Source organism: Tursiops truncatus, chromosome 4 (assembly GCF_011762595.2).
Source record: "Tursiops truncatus isolate mTurTru1 chromosome 4, mTurTru1.mat.Y, whole genome shotgun sequence".
Taxonomy (NCBI): Eukaryota; Metazoa; Chordata; class Mammalia; order Artiodactyla; family Delphinidae; genus Tursiops; species Tursiops truncatus.
Window position 1 is genome coordinate 91572610 of NC_047037.1, and position 13437 is coordinate 91586046.

The 13437-nt window shown below is 35.0% G+C and overlaps 1 protein-coding gene across 8 annotated transcripts in view; it reads left to right on the forward strand.

Annotated features, from left to right (window-relative positions):
* Positions 1-13050, forward strand: part of CBLB (Cbl proto-oncogene B) — a 214859-nt gene extending 201809 nt beyond the window's left edge. For 5 of the 8 annotated variants that reach the window (XM_073804274.1, XM_073804276.1, XM_073804278.1 and 2 more), the window contains one exon: positions 9209-13050. In XM_073804274.1, the coding sequence (XP_073660375.1) occupies positions 9209-9504 (296 nt within the window). In that variant the 3' untranslated portion in view covers positions 9505-13050. The remainder of the gene's footprint in view (positions 1-9208) is intronic. The other 3 variants (XM_019923231.3, XM_073804277.1, XM_073804279.1) reach the window with 1 other exon arrangement.
* Positions 13051-13437: the final 387 nt, after the last annotated feature.

The following is a 13437-nucleotide window of genomic DNA, read 5'->3' on the forward strand; positions in this document are numbered from 1 at the left end:
AGGAGAAGGAAGCAAATCCCTTAAGGAAATAACATTAAAATACAACTTTGAGAAGAGTGCCATGACTGATTTAAAATAGCATTCAGTACCACCAGCTCTGGATTAACAGAAACATATACTCAAGTTATGAGAAGAGTTGTGGCCTAAATGCTCTATTTTCACAGCTTCTTTACAGTTTGCACCGTAACATGCAGGTATTGTTGAGCCCAGAGGGACATCATTCACATATATGATTTCAACTGGTAGGAATTCCAGTTAGTATTACACTAGAAATTTCAAGGAAGAACTTTAAGTCACAAACCCTGTTGAAACATCCCCAAATATGCATTTACCAGAAACCTAAACTGGCTTTACCTGAGTGATAAAATAGTCCTGATTATTACCTCTGAGGGCCTCAGCTAGGTGTAACATCAACTGTTTCAGCCTATTCCCTGAACTCTCTTTACAGACACAGTCAAACCACAGAAAATAAGATACTTTTTTCCAACAAGATATTTGCTCACATGCTGCTTCACAGGGCTACCAAGCTGCCCACTAGTTTATTTCACACCAGGAGAGGGACTCAGCTTGCCTTCTGGATTAGATCTTTCCATCAGAAACTTAAGACTATGCAGTGTGCCTTTGGGGTACTAATAGTGCTTATTTTGCAGTAACGTTTTTATTGATATTAAGGCCTTTTTAAGACAATCGTTGAGGATTCTGGTATAACTGCCACATCTTATAAATTCCATTTCTCCTATTTTTTATGGTGATGTAAATAATTGATGGTGACTTACTTATGTATATAAGCTTTCTATGAAAATAACTCAAAAAATTTGATTTAAAAATATTTTCCTTTCTCTAAAAAGGATGTGTGCATGTAAATGTATGTCTACATATACAAAGAGCCTTCCAAATGTTTTATTCCTCCCCCCATAAAAGTTTATAATTTTCTGAAGTTTGTAGATGTAACAATATTTAATGATATGAATATGTCATAATGATAATCAGAATATGTGGATTTTACCGGCGTGTGTTAAACTTACATATACCTTATATGGGCCAAATGTTTTTGCTAATAGTCTGCTTATTTTTTCACATAGGGTTCATGTCTGTACTAGCTATGCATGAGTTTTTAGACATTTTTAAGTTTGCTTTTCTCTTGTGGTAAGATATAATGTGCTACAGTTTGAATACCATTCTTTAAAAACCCAGGGAATCCAACTTATATTAGAATACAAAGTTGTAATGATGATGTGTTTGTGCTCATGCTGATGAAGTACAGCTGAGCTCTTGAGTTTTTTTTTTAATATTCTTAGTATTTAAAAGGACGTTCAAGGTAATACTTAAAAATAACACTAGAATTTCAGAATATGACTTGTATTAAATGTGTTTATAACTGGTAACAGATATTATTGCCAAGTATACCTACAAAATAAAGGAGGTCTCATAAAAGGAATTAATTCCAATACTACTTTTCCTTTACTAGCTTAAAGGAAAAGTGCCCAGATGTTGAATGAATTTTATATTAAGACCTCAACTGGAAATCACGGCTTCATTTCACATAAGAGTGGGAGTTGTGTATTGTTATAAGTGATGTTTTAAGATAAACGGTGTTTTTAAGATTTTGTTTTGTGTTTCAACAAAGGAAATTGCTGCATTACAGAGTTTTACCATAGTTCAACTACCTAAAATGTTTTTCCTTACATACAGCTTCAGTTTTAAAACCACTGAACATGGGGTCAGTTTTCTTAAAAATCTAATACTAATGTAGTTCTTTTATAACGATTTTCTGGATGTATTAAAAAAGTTATGTCATAACCTTGGCCCTTACAATCATAATTACCTACCTTAGTGTATGTGAAGATATTTTATTTGTAATTTAGTGAAAACTGTGTATTAAAACATGTCCTAAAATTCAGTAGTATAAAAACATGTCCTTCTAAAATTAAATAGTATATCTGTAGTGGAAGCAATTCAAGTTTACATAAATGAGTTCCAGAAATAATTGTTCCAACTTACAGGAGAGTAGCAAAGTCATAATGATGATGTGTATGAGATTTCTTTTATGCCTTGATAAGTTAATTTATATTTTTTCTTTTAATTCTCAGATATTGTTATACTTGAAAAAATCTGAAAAAATCTGTAGTCTAAGAGTCTTGATGTCCATCCCAAGTATAGTCAATGAATTACTAAATAATTTTAGAGATTATGTCTCAAATTGTATGTAGTAATCATTTTTAAAATTTGTTAAGCACTTACTATGGGACAAATGTTATGCTAAGTATTTTAAATACAGATAACAGAGATAACTTAATACATAACATATATTATTATATTTATAGTTGCACATGTATATTTTATATAATAGTGTCTATATTGTATATTAATGTTTTGAGTAGTTTAAATGTAAATTTAAGATACAGGTCTAATAAAAATATTTTTTTACTTTTTATTTTATATTGAAGTATAGTTGATTAACAATGTTGTGTTAGTTTCAGGTGTACTGTGAAGTGATTCAGTTATACATATACATGTATCTATTCTTTTTCAAATTCTTTTCCCATTTAGTTTATTACAGAGTATTGAGCAGAGTTCCCTGTGCTATACAGTAGGTCCTTGTTGATTATCTATTTTAAATATAGCAGAGTGTACATGTCAATCCCAAACTCCCAATCTATCCCTCTCCCCCAACCCTTCCCCTCTGGTAACCATAAGTTTTTTCTGAGTCTGTTTCTGTTTTGTAAACAAGTTCATTTGTATCATTTTTTTAGATTCCACATATAAGTGATATCATGATATTTATCTTTCTCTGTCTGACTTACTTCAGTTAGTATGATAATCTCCAGGTCCATCCATGTTGCTGCAAATGGCATTATTCCATTCTTTTTTAATGACTGAGTAATAGTCCATTGTATATATGTACCACATCTTATTCTTCTGTCGATGGACATGTAGTTTGCTTCCATGTCTGGCTATTGTTAACAGTGCTGCAAGGAACACTGGGGTGCATATAGCTTTTCGGATCATGTTTTTCTCTGGATATATGCCCAGGAGTGGGATTGCAGGGTCATATGGTAGCTCTATTTTTAACTTTTTAAGGAACCTCCATACTGTTCTCCATAGTGGCTGTAACCATTCATGTTCCCACCAACAGTGTAGGAGGGTTCCCTTTTCTCCACACTCTCTCCAGCATTTATTGTTTGTAGACTTTTTCATGATGGCCATTCTGACTCGTGTGAGGTGATATCTCATTGTAGTTTTGATTAGCATTTCTCTAATAATTAGTGATGTTAAGCATCTTTTCATGTTCCTCTTGGCATCTGTATGTTTTCTTTGGAGAAATGTCTATTTAGATCTTCTGCCCATTTTTTGATTGGGTTGTTTGTTTTTTGGATATTGAGCTGCATGAGCTCTTTGTAAATTTTGTAGATTAATCCCTTGTCAGTTACACTGTTTGCAAGTATTTTCTCCCATTCTGTGGGTTGCCTTTTTTTTCATCTTGTTTATGGTTTCTTTTCATCTTGTTTATGGTTTCCTTTGCTGTGCAAAAGCTTTGAAGTTTCATTAGGTCCCATTTGTTTATTTTTGTTTTTGTTTCTATTTCTCTAGGAGGTGGCTCAAAAAGGATCTTGCTGTGATTTATGTCATAGAGGAAAACATAGGCAGAACACTGTAAGAGTTTTATAGTGTCTAGCCTTACATTTAGGTCTCTAATCCATTTTGAGTTTATTTTTGTGTATGGTGTTAGGGAGTGTTCTAATTTCATTCTTTTACATGTAGCTGTCCAGTTTTCCCAGCACCACTTATTGAAGAGGCTGTCTTTTCTCCGTTGTATATTCTTGCCTCCTTTGTCAAAAATAAGGTGACCATGTGTGGGTTTATCTCTGGGCTTTCTATCCTGTTCCATTGATCTGCATTTCTGTTTTTGTGCCAGTACCATACTGTCTTGATTACTGTAGCTTTGTAGTATAGTCTGAAGTCAGGGAGCCTGATTCCTCCAGCTCTGTTCTTCTTTCCCAAGATTGCTTTGGCTATTCGGGGTCTTTTGTGTCTCCATACAAATTTTAAGATTTTTTTCTTCTAGTTCTGTGAAAAATGCCATTGGTAATTTGATAGGGATTGCATTGAATCTGTAGATTGCCTTGGGTAGTATGGTCATTTTGACAATATTGATTCTTCCAATATTTTTTTCTTTTAATTCTCAGATATTGTTATACTTGAACATATCTGTAGTCTAATTCTCAGATATTGTTATACTTGAACATATCTGTAATCTAAGAGTCTTGATGTCCATCCCAAGTATTATTGAATTACTAGAGATTATGTCTCAGACTTTAAAAAATATTACATACAGTTTTAAATATAGACAACAGAGAATTTAATACCTAACATTGTTATATTTATAGTTGCACATACAAAACATTTTATATAATTGTTTATATATTATATATTAATGTTGAGTAGTTTATATAATACAATGTAATGTTATATATAAATAAATGTAAATTTACTATACAATACAGATCTAGTCATAATTTTATTTCCCACAACCCCTCTGAAATAGGTATTATTAATGTCAATTTATAGAAGTAAGTGAGACACAACAAAGTTTAGTAATTTACCCAAGGTCTCACAGCTAGTAAATGATTGATTGATAGGATTTGAATCAGTAGGCTGTGCACCCATTTACGTTGTTGTTAGCCAAGTTTATGTTGTAATCCCACCAGTAGTCAGGCCAAAAATTAGGTTTAAAAACTTAACTCACGGGCTTCCCTGGTGGCGCAGTGGCTGAGAGTCCGCCTGCCGACGCAGGGGACACGGGTTCGTGCCCCGGTCCGGGAAGATCCCACATGCCGCGGAGCAGCCAGGTCCGTGAGCCATGGCCGCTGAGCCTGCGCATCCGGAGCCTGTGCTCTGCAACGGGAGAGGCCTGCGTATGGCAAAAAAAAAAAAAAAAACTTTAACTCACACATTCATGTAACAGTGATTGCTAAGCTGAGTTTGGAGATAGCCAATCGTAAAACCAAATGAGTAGTGATAGAAGAGGGTACTAAGAATTCTAAAATTGTAGTAGAGATTTCAAAACCTGGATTGTGATCATTTTTCACATGAATTTAGGAAGCCACTACATACTTTCTGTACTTTTTATACCAGCAAAATCAATCTCTTAGATTCTTGAGCAGCTCAGACCTGTAAAACCAACAGATGGGATCTGAGGCTTTTTTTAAAGTTATGAAAGTGGTACATACACATTAGAGAACAAAGTAGAATTAAAAAAAAAACAAGAACAGTCACTTAGAACCCTGTCATCAGTAAGGAACATTATTGCCATTTTGGAGTCCTTCTTTCTAATGATCTGTCCATACACATGTTCACACAGTGGAGATCATACTCCACAGTACAACATAGTATCATAAGTTTCTTACCACATCATTAAATTTTTTTTAACGTCATTTTAAATTATTGTATGATAGTCCATTTTTATATGCTGTCAAACTATTGCTTCTCAAATCTTTCTCCGCACCAAAGAGCTAACTCCGAATGACATGGGGACTAGAGATTTAACTAAAAGTGGACAATCACATGCAGGAAATTGCTTCGAAGTCTGTATTATTTCAACAATTTATAGAAATTTTGCATTTTACTTGGTATATCTACATTTATTTTCATATTTAAAAATATTAACTCTCTCATATCCTTGAGTAAAATTAGTGCTCCAGGAAGATGTACTGTTTATAGCCTATGGCTCTTCTTGCACTTATTTGGATGTTGTTGCCCTTGCTCATAGGAGTGAGTTCAAAAATACCATGAGCACGGACAGCAGCACCAGACTAAAACATGTCCTTCCAATCAATCAATCACATTTCTAAGGATGACATGTATTCAGGTACAGAAGTCCCCATAGCGCTGGCAAAATTCATAGTCATTCCAGTGTACTCCAAAACTACAACATAGCAGCTTTGGGAGAACTCTGAGAGAGGTTCATCTGCTGCTTCATTGCTCCTTTGCATCATCATCTACACATTACAAAGTGAATAAGGACCTGGTATCTCCTCTTTTAGACATTGTGAGAAAGAAGAAGTGGAAACAGTGAAGGCTGTTCATGAGTTTTAAGAAGAGGTGTCTAGAAAGAGGGATTGGCTTTAAGTGCTTTGCTGTAATGATCAGCATGAAAATTGCCTGTTTTTTTTAACGGCTTTTACTATTAGTTCAGGTTGTAACAGATCTTTCTTGTTAATATCTTGCTTAAAAGTTTCATATAGAACTAGGCACTCACTACAAATTCCAGGTTTTTGTCCTCTTCCACATTTGAATTCCTATTAATTCATAGTAACTGCTGTTCTATAGCACTGTAGTATAGTGGTTATCATTACAAATAATACTTAGTAGATTTGGAGAGTGAGAATTATGAAAGTAAACTGCTTAACTCAAAGTCACTCAAAATCTTAGCGGCCAAACTGAGATGCATCTAACCAACCTCGGTGCTCGTCACCGACATCCTCATCTTGAAAAGTTGTAGCTGTCAGTCAGTTACCTGGTGCAGAGCTACACTATCCAATTAAAACAAACAAAAAATTAAAACGTTCCAAATTGAATAAATATTCAGCAATAAATAGAAATGTATATAACAGGTGGCAAAAAGTTGCAACAAAGCTTCCACGTTACTTCCATTTGTGGGCTCTAATACATGATACAGTTCAACTCTGGGCATTTGTAAGATTCCAAAGAGATGTCAGCACTGTTTCGGGGAAACAGATTTTGAGTTAGGGCAATGAGGACTAGGATTAAATGAGTTGGGATATATGAGTTTTGTGTTTAAAAGGAAAAAAAATCTATCTTTTGGAAAAATTAATCTTTGCTTCAAAGTTTTTTCTTTTTTTACTGAAAATATCTTCAAAATCTATTGTGATTCCTTCCAGAGATGGTTTGAATCATTTCCTCTAGTTGGTATTACAGATAGATCAGAGATACCTTCACTCCTCTAGCTAGATAGTTTTGATTTAATCTTTTTGTGTGTGTGTGTGTGTGTGTGTGTGTGTGTGTTTTCCCTAACATTTGGTTTAACCTAACTTAGCCTTCCTGAATTATGTTTAGTACTTATTTTTTTTCAAGAAAAGAATAGCTTTCTCAAATAAAATTTATCATCTGCAAATTCCATTGCATTTGGCCAGTATTAATTATAGCAGCCTCACAGAGTGGATAGATTTCTTGGGGGGGTTTTCCTGGTGACAGGTGCCATCTGCCAAGATCAAAGACACATGTTTATTACATCTAGAAGCTCTAAATCTTAAGACTTAATTTCCAATTATACTGTTAGATGGGTCTCTCGCTGCCACAGCATCTTTCCCAGTTTAGTGGTATTCATAGCTGTACTTTTCAGAGATGCTTGATATTCACGTGCCCTTCTCAGTATTCAGACAGAAACAAAATAACAATATTAGAAAAGTTCTTCGAAAATTACCAGTAGAATACAAGGAATTTAAACTTGTGTTTAATTCTAGATACTCTTCTCACCTAAAAGTAAGTCAGAACAGACAATATTTCAATGTATAAATTCTGTGGTAACTGATTAAAGGAAAGCTTGCTAGAATCTCTAATAGTTTTTGGAAGTAATTAGAAGCAAAGCATAATTTATTATCCCTCTCTGCATGACATAATGGAAATACTTAATAGAAAAATAAATGAAATCTCAAAACAGTAAGAAATGCAATTGACTAGACCATAATAATTTGCGATATTTAGTTACAGATACACAAAACAGTATAGACTTTAGCAAGAACCAGAAACTAATGTGTGTTCTTATGTATGACCAGAGTAAGCTTTATCTACAGCTATAATATTTTTTTCAAACTGGATATCATTCTGTAAGAAAGGAACAATTAGAAATAAGACTATCATCCAATTTTGTGTAGAACTAAATATTTTCATCCTGGAGGCTTTTGTTTTGTGTATGTTATATTGATATTGCTAGAATTGCAAACAGGATGATATATTTTTTTTTACAAGTTACCTCCTCAGAGAAAAATATCATACTTATGAGAAAAATATGAAATAATGTATCAGATAATTCTTTATAATTTACATTTGATTATTATTGAAAGTATCATCTTATAATATTTCCATAGGCCATCAGGAAAGTTGGCAAGGGAGCAGAGACCCAGAGGGACAGGATGAGGACAGGAGTCAAGAGGGTTCTAGCCTCACTTCTTCATTTATTTGTGTCCTTGAATTTGGCACCTGTCAGTGGTCTAAGAAGAAAAACATTAAATAACTGTTGGCGTCTACTGTATCTTAAACCCATAAATGTTTCATGGAATAAATTTGACAACTTTTAACCTCTTTTAAAAATCTAGGCTTTTGATATTAAGTCAGATACAGATAAATGGAAATCCATGATAAAAGTGCCACCTCAAGTTACTAGCCCATCTCCTGGTGATCTGTATGGGATGGTGGTCTATTAACTAACTTTCTTTTCTCCTAATAAGATTACTTTCCATTCATGGATACCAGTGTCATTGGGTTTAACTTTGAGAAACTATTATCAGGGGACTGATCTGGAACCGAGTTCTCCACTAATGTTTCTGCTGGCTTTGCTTTTTCTCAGGCTAAGCGTTCTGCATTGGAATCTGGATAAAGTATTTCAGCAAAGCACTGAGTTTACTTCTGTCCAACCTATGGACTAATAGCAGACTCAAAGCATCTACTATTTCATTATTTCCCCCCTAGCATCAGCAAGGTATCACTTTACAGCATTATTAACTTGAAAAATATGCTACAAAGCATATTTCTCAGGAGTTTTGCTCTGACATGGGTGGGGTGTAGGGCCTGGTGGGGATGTTCTGCCAGGAGTATCCACGAGCTTGTAACAGTTTCCTCTGGTAGAAACTTCCCAAGGAAGTGCCTCCACCGTAGTAGAGAAGGGCGAGCTGCATTGCCAAAGTGAAAGCTTTTCTTTTCCAGTTATTTTTGTTTTTTTTCCTTCTGTATCTTTTATTTCATATGGTTTAAAGAACAATATGTAGAATTGGGAAAAATTTTGTGTTAATTTCTCAGTTAAATTTCCAACACACCCTACCTTAGTTTTCTTGACGTTCAAAATGGGGACAATATAACCTATCCAACCGTAGTATATACAAAATGGAAAATGGTTTTTGTAGAAACAATGAAAAACTGTTTTCATATAAAATAATGAGATCATACTAATGTATAATATCTTTATTTTTAGCTCATCATTTAAATATCTCTTTAAAAATCTATGCAGATGGTTCACAAGCACCAGCCAGACCTCCTAAACCACGACCCCGCAGGACTGCACCAGAAATTCACCACAGAAAACCCCACGGGCCTGAGGCAGCATTGGAAAATGTCGATGCAAAAATTGCAAAACTCATGGGAGAGGGTTATGCCTTTGAAGAAGTTAAGAGAGCCTTAGAGATAGCCCAGAATAATGTCGAAGTGGCCCGTAGCATCCTCCGAGAATTTGCCTTCCCCCCTCCCGTCTCCCCACGTCTAAATCTATAGCAGCCAGGACTGTAAACACCAGAACACAAAGCAATTGCTGAATATTCCAGATGTGTGGAAAGGAGAAAAGTGAGATGGAATTCAAGAGAGAACGTCTCCTCCTCACGTGGCATCTTGAGAAGAGAAAGGCTCGGAAGTGCTGCTTCTCAGAAGACAGCTTCTTGCTCAGGATGCCAATGGCCACGGCTTCCTTATTTTTGCTAGCCATACTTTTAAATCAGGGTTGAACTGACAAAAATAATTTAAAGACGTTTACTTCCCTTGAACTTTGAATCTGTGAAATGCTTTTCCTTGTTTACAAGTTGGCAAAGTTGCAGTTTGTTTTTTAGTTTTGTTTGGGGACTTTTTTGATACCTGTACTGTGTTCTTGATAGACCCTCTGTACAGTGGTCAGGTCTGCTGTAACATTTTCTACCAACTCCCTTGCTGTCTGCGTCAACAGCTAAGTCACATATTCATTTTGATCGCTCCCATCCCACCCACCCACCCCCAAACCCAGGTCCAGTTCCATTTCTCCCATTTACAAGATGCTTTAAAGGTTCTGATTTTCAACGTATCAAATTAATGCAAAAAAAGTGTGTGGCCTTCACTACTGAGTCTTTTCTTTGGAAACCATCACTGTTGAGAGATGGGTAAAAATCTGAATGTATAAAGCATTTTTTGGTCAATGAATGCCTTTTATAAGGGGTTTTCATATAATATAGAAGAGCTTCCCTTTTTGTGTAAGTTTTGTGATCTTCCACACTCTCATCTTTGTCATCCCAGGGGTGTCACGGCTCTAAAAACAAAAACCTACAATATTAGAAAGCAACTACCGCAGAGGTGGGAGAATACGCTTGCGCATGACAATGCCGTATTGAAGTTGTATAATGAGGTCCCCTGATATTTATGCCGCATTACCTTGAGGCATGCTGAATAAGAGGGCCGTCTCCCAGAAATACATTAATAATTTTCAGATAAAACTATCACCATACCTTTCCCGAAGTGGAATAGAGTTCATTTCCTGTTTGAGTGATTACACTCTGGTACCTAAAAAGTTTAGGAACCAGTTCATATTGCAGTGGAAACGTTACATCTTTGACGCACTGTTAAGTGCTAATGCTACTGTGGCACTGTTTATTTTTCTTTTGCAAAATTCTTAGTAATTTTCTCTCTCCCATCAAATTAGAGTTCGTATTTAATTTTTCGATTCTCTCATTCATTGCTCCACATTGCTCCATCCAGTCAGGTATAAGACATTTATATAGTTTTGCCTTTTTTGCAAAATGGAGGTTGGTTCTTCAGAAACCGTGTTATTACTTTTAATAAACCTACAAATATTTATTGGGCATCTATGATGTGCTCCACGCTGTCAGGCACTGTGTTCTTAAAGCACAAACCGTCACAAACTGATTCCATTGTAATATTCTGTTATCCTTTATCTGCCCTTTTGATGGTGAAAGTGTCTCTGCTGGACAAAGCCTGGAAGGGTTCCACCAGCGCTTTAGAATTTTCAGGCAATCTGCTTTTTTTTTTTTTCTTATTTAGTGAAGAAATTAGACAAAACCAGGTCTGTGTTAAATGCTTGAACCCACAGAAGGCTTCCTAAACGTGGACTGATTGCAGGTTTGTGCACGTTTCTGCCACTCCTTTAACTTCACACAGTGTGATGTAAAAAGATGCATCTCATAGTGAGTCTTTCCTTCAGGATTTGAAAGCATGTAACCAAACATGTGGCAGAGCCAAAGGAAATTAACAGTCAAGACTTGTGTAGTCATTGCATTGACCTGGGGAGGGAACTAACGCATTCCTTTGTGAGCTGACATGTGCCCTTACTTGACAGTTTGATCTCCTGACATGAGGTACCTGAGGAGTCACAGGCCTTGGATAGTTTGTGCTTATATTTTAATTTCTTCAGCTGATTCTGAGCTGGTTCATGTCCCTGGAAGAGAATTTTTAATTTGCTTTAGATGTTCTTCCTGTAAGTAGGTATATGAGGGCAGTTTTTTACACTTTTAAAAACTGCATTGGCTAATTCTCCATTGCTTTATGAACCCCATGTTATGTCATCATGATTTTTCATTTATTAGTTTCTGATGTCATGTTGGAATAGCACTGTGGTTCTTTTTTTTTATGACTTGCTGATCTTAGGTACAGTCTAAAAGCCAAAAGTTGCCACTTCATTGTGATAATATTGTTATAACATTCTTAATAGATTAGGGAAGGATGTAAAATACGAATGTTAGGAAGTATAGTATATTCTCATTCAAACAATTCTCAAAAATGTGAAAATTCCCAGTGAGGATTAGAAGAAGACTGGTGACAATATAGAAAATTTAGGCCTGAATTTTTAAAAATCTATTTTGCAAAGAAAACTTACTAGCCTCCACCAAAATCTCTCTGTATCTAGTACTCAATAGCCACAATTAGTTTTATCATTAAAAAGAACGAATCAAAATTTTGTATGGAATGGAAAGAGCGAAACTTTCTATCAAACATTATCATGAAAAACCTATTGCTACCTATTACCTATGACTTATCAAACTCAAAAGTTTTTTTTTAGGAAATAATTAAACCAAAATACATTTTTAAATTATAAAAGTGACTAGCCATTAATGGTTGGAAATGAACCAGGTTTGGTTTCACTGTGATCCAAGAAGTTTGACATTCCTCCCATGTCTCAAGACTTGGTAATATGATTATTTTTAAAGCCAGTATGATATATAATTCATATAATTAAAACAGATTGTGGCCAACATTAACCTGCTCTCCCCTGTCCCCCAACATATTCTGGGGGTAGAAATACTTATCCTCAAAGACAGTCCAGTAAATTAATTTCCACAATCTCTTTTTCCCCTTGATGTCTGTAATATCCATCCTAGCCAGATTTTCTAGAATTGAATCAGCAGTGCTTACGGTGATCTTGAACTTCCTTCCACAAAGATGACCTTGAGCCCCTCCCCATCCATATTCCCTTGCCTATATTGCAAAGAGTAGTAGAGCCCTAACTGCAACTTCAAAGGGCCCATTGGTTAACTCAATATTTCACACACAAGAACACTTGCAAAGATTTTTTCGTAATGTGAATTTTTTCTCTTTCAGTTCCAGAAGCATTTCCCACAGTTTGGACATTATTTTTCCTCTCGGATCTTCAACTTGAAGCTTTAATTTGCACTGAATTATCTAACCTGGTTAAAAATTTAATCTTTCTCTTATGCTGACAGATTTGGAAGCAAATTACAGTATGTTTTCAACAATACAGGTACTGCCTGTTGACCTGGAATTTTAATGCTTCTAGGAAAAGTTTCCAGAAAATGACAGCAGTTGAGTGAAGGGTTTTCTTCCCAATTTACTATTTTATTTTTTTAATGCCTTTTTTAAACTTGTCTAATATGGCAAAATAGTTATGTGTTCAATTAATTTATATTTTATTCATCCTTTTTCAATTCTGGTTATTATGTAAACGCCAGTACTTTATCTGTTCTTTTAAGGTATTTTATAAAATGAATGTTAACAAAAGCAGAGTTGGTATTTTATTTTCAAATGAATGCAAACATTTCTTTCACAGCACTTCTATGTTGTATTTTTTTTCTTCGTGTTACGCAAAAGACATTTGACTTAAGAGCTAACTGGCCAAAGTGGTACAAAGTACCCATCCCAGATGATTTAGTTATTAAATACCAAAAACATATCATTTAAAGATATTTCACATAGATAAGCTACTCCCATGTCTTAGAACTGAAAGTCAAAGTTATATTAAGGTTCTGAGTAAGAAACATCATATCTGGGAAAGGCTGACGGTCTTCTGATGACATACCATATAATTGTTCATTCTTAACCAACAGTAACATTTATTCTTTACATTGATTTTTCTAATCATTTGTTACTGGCCAGTACATATTAGGGAGAGAACAATGGCGATAAACCATGTTAATAAGTGCTTTTATATCAGGA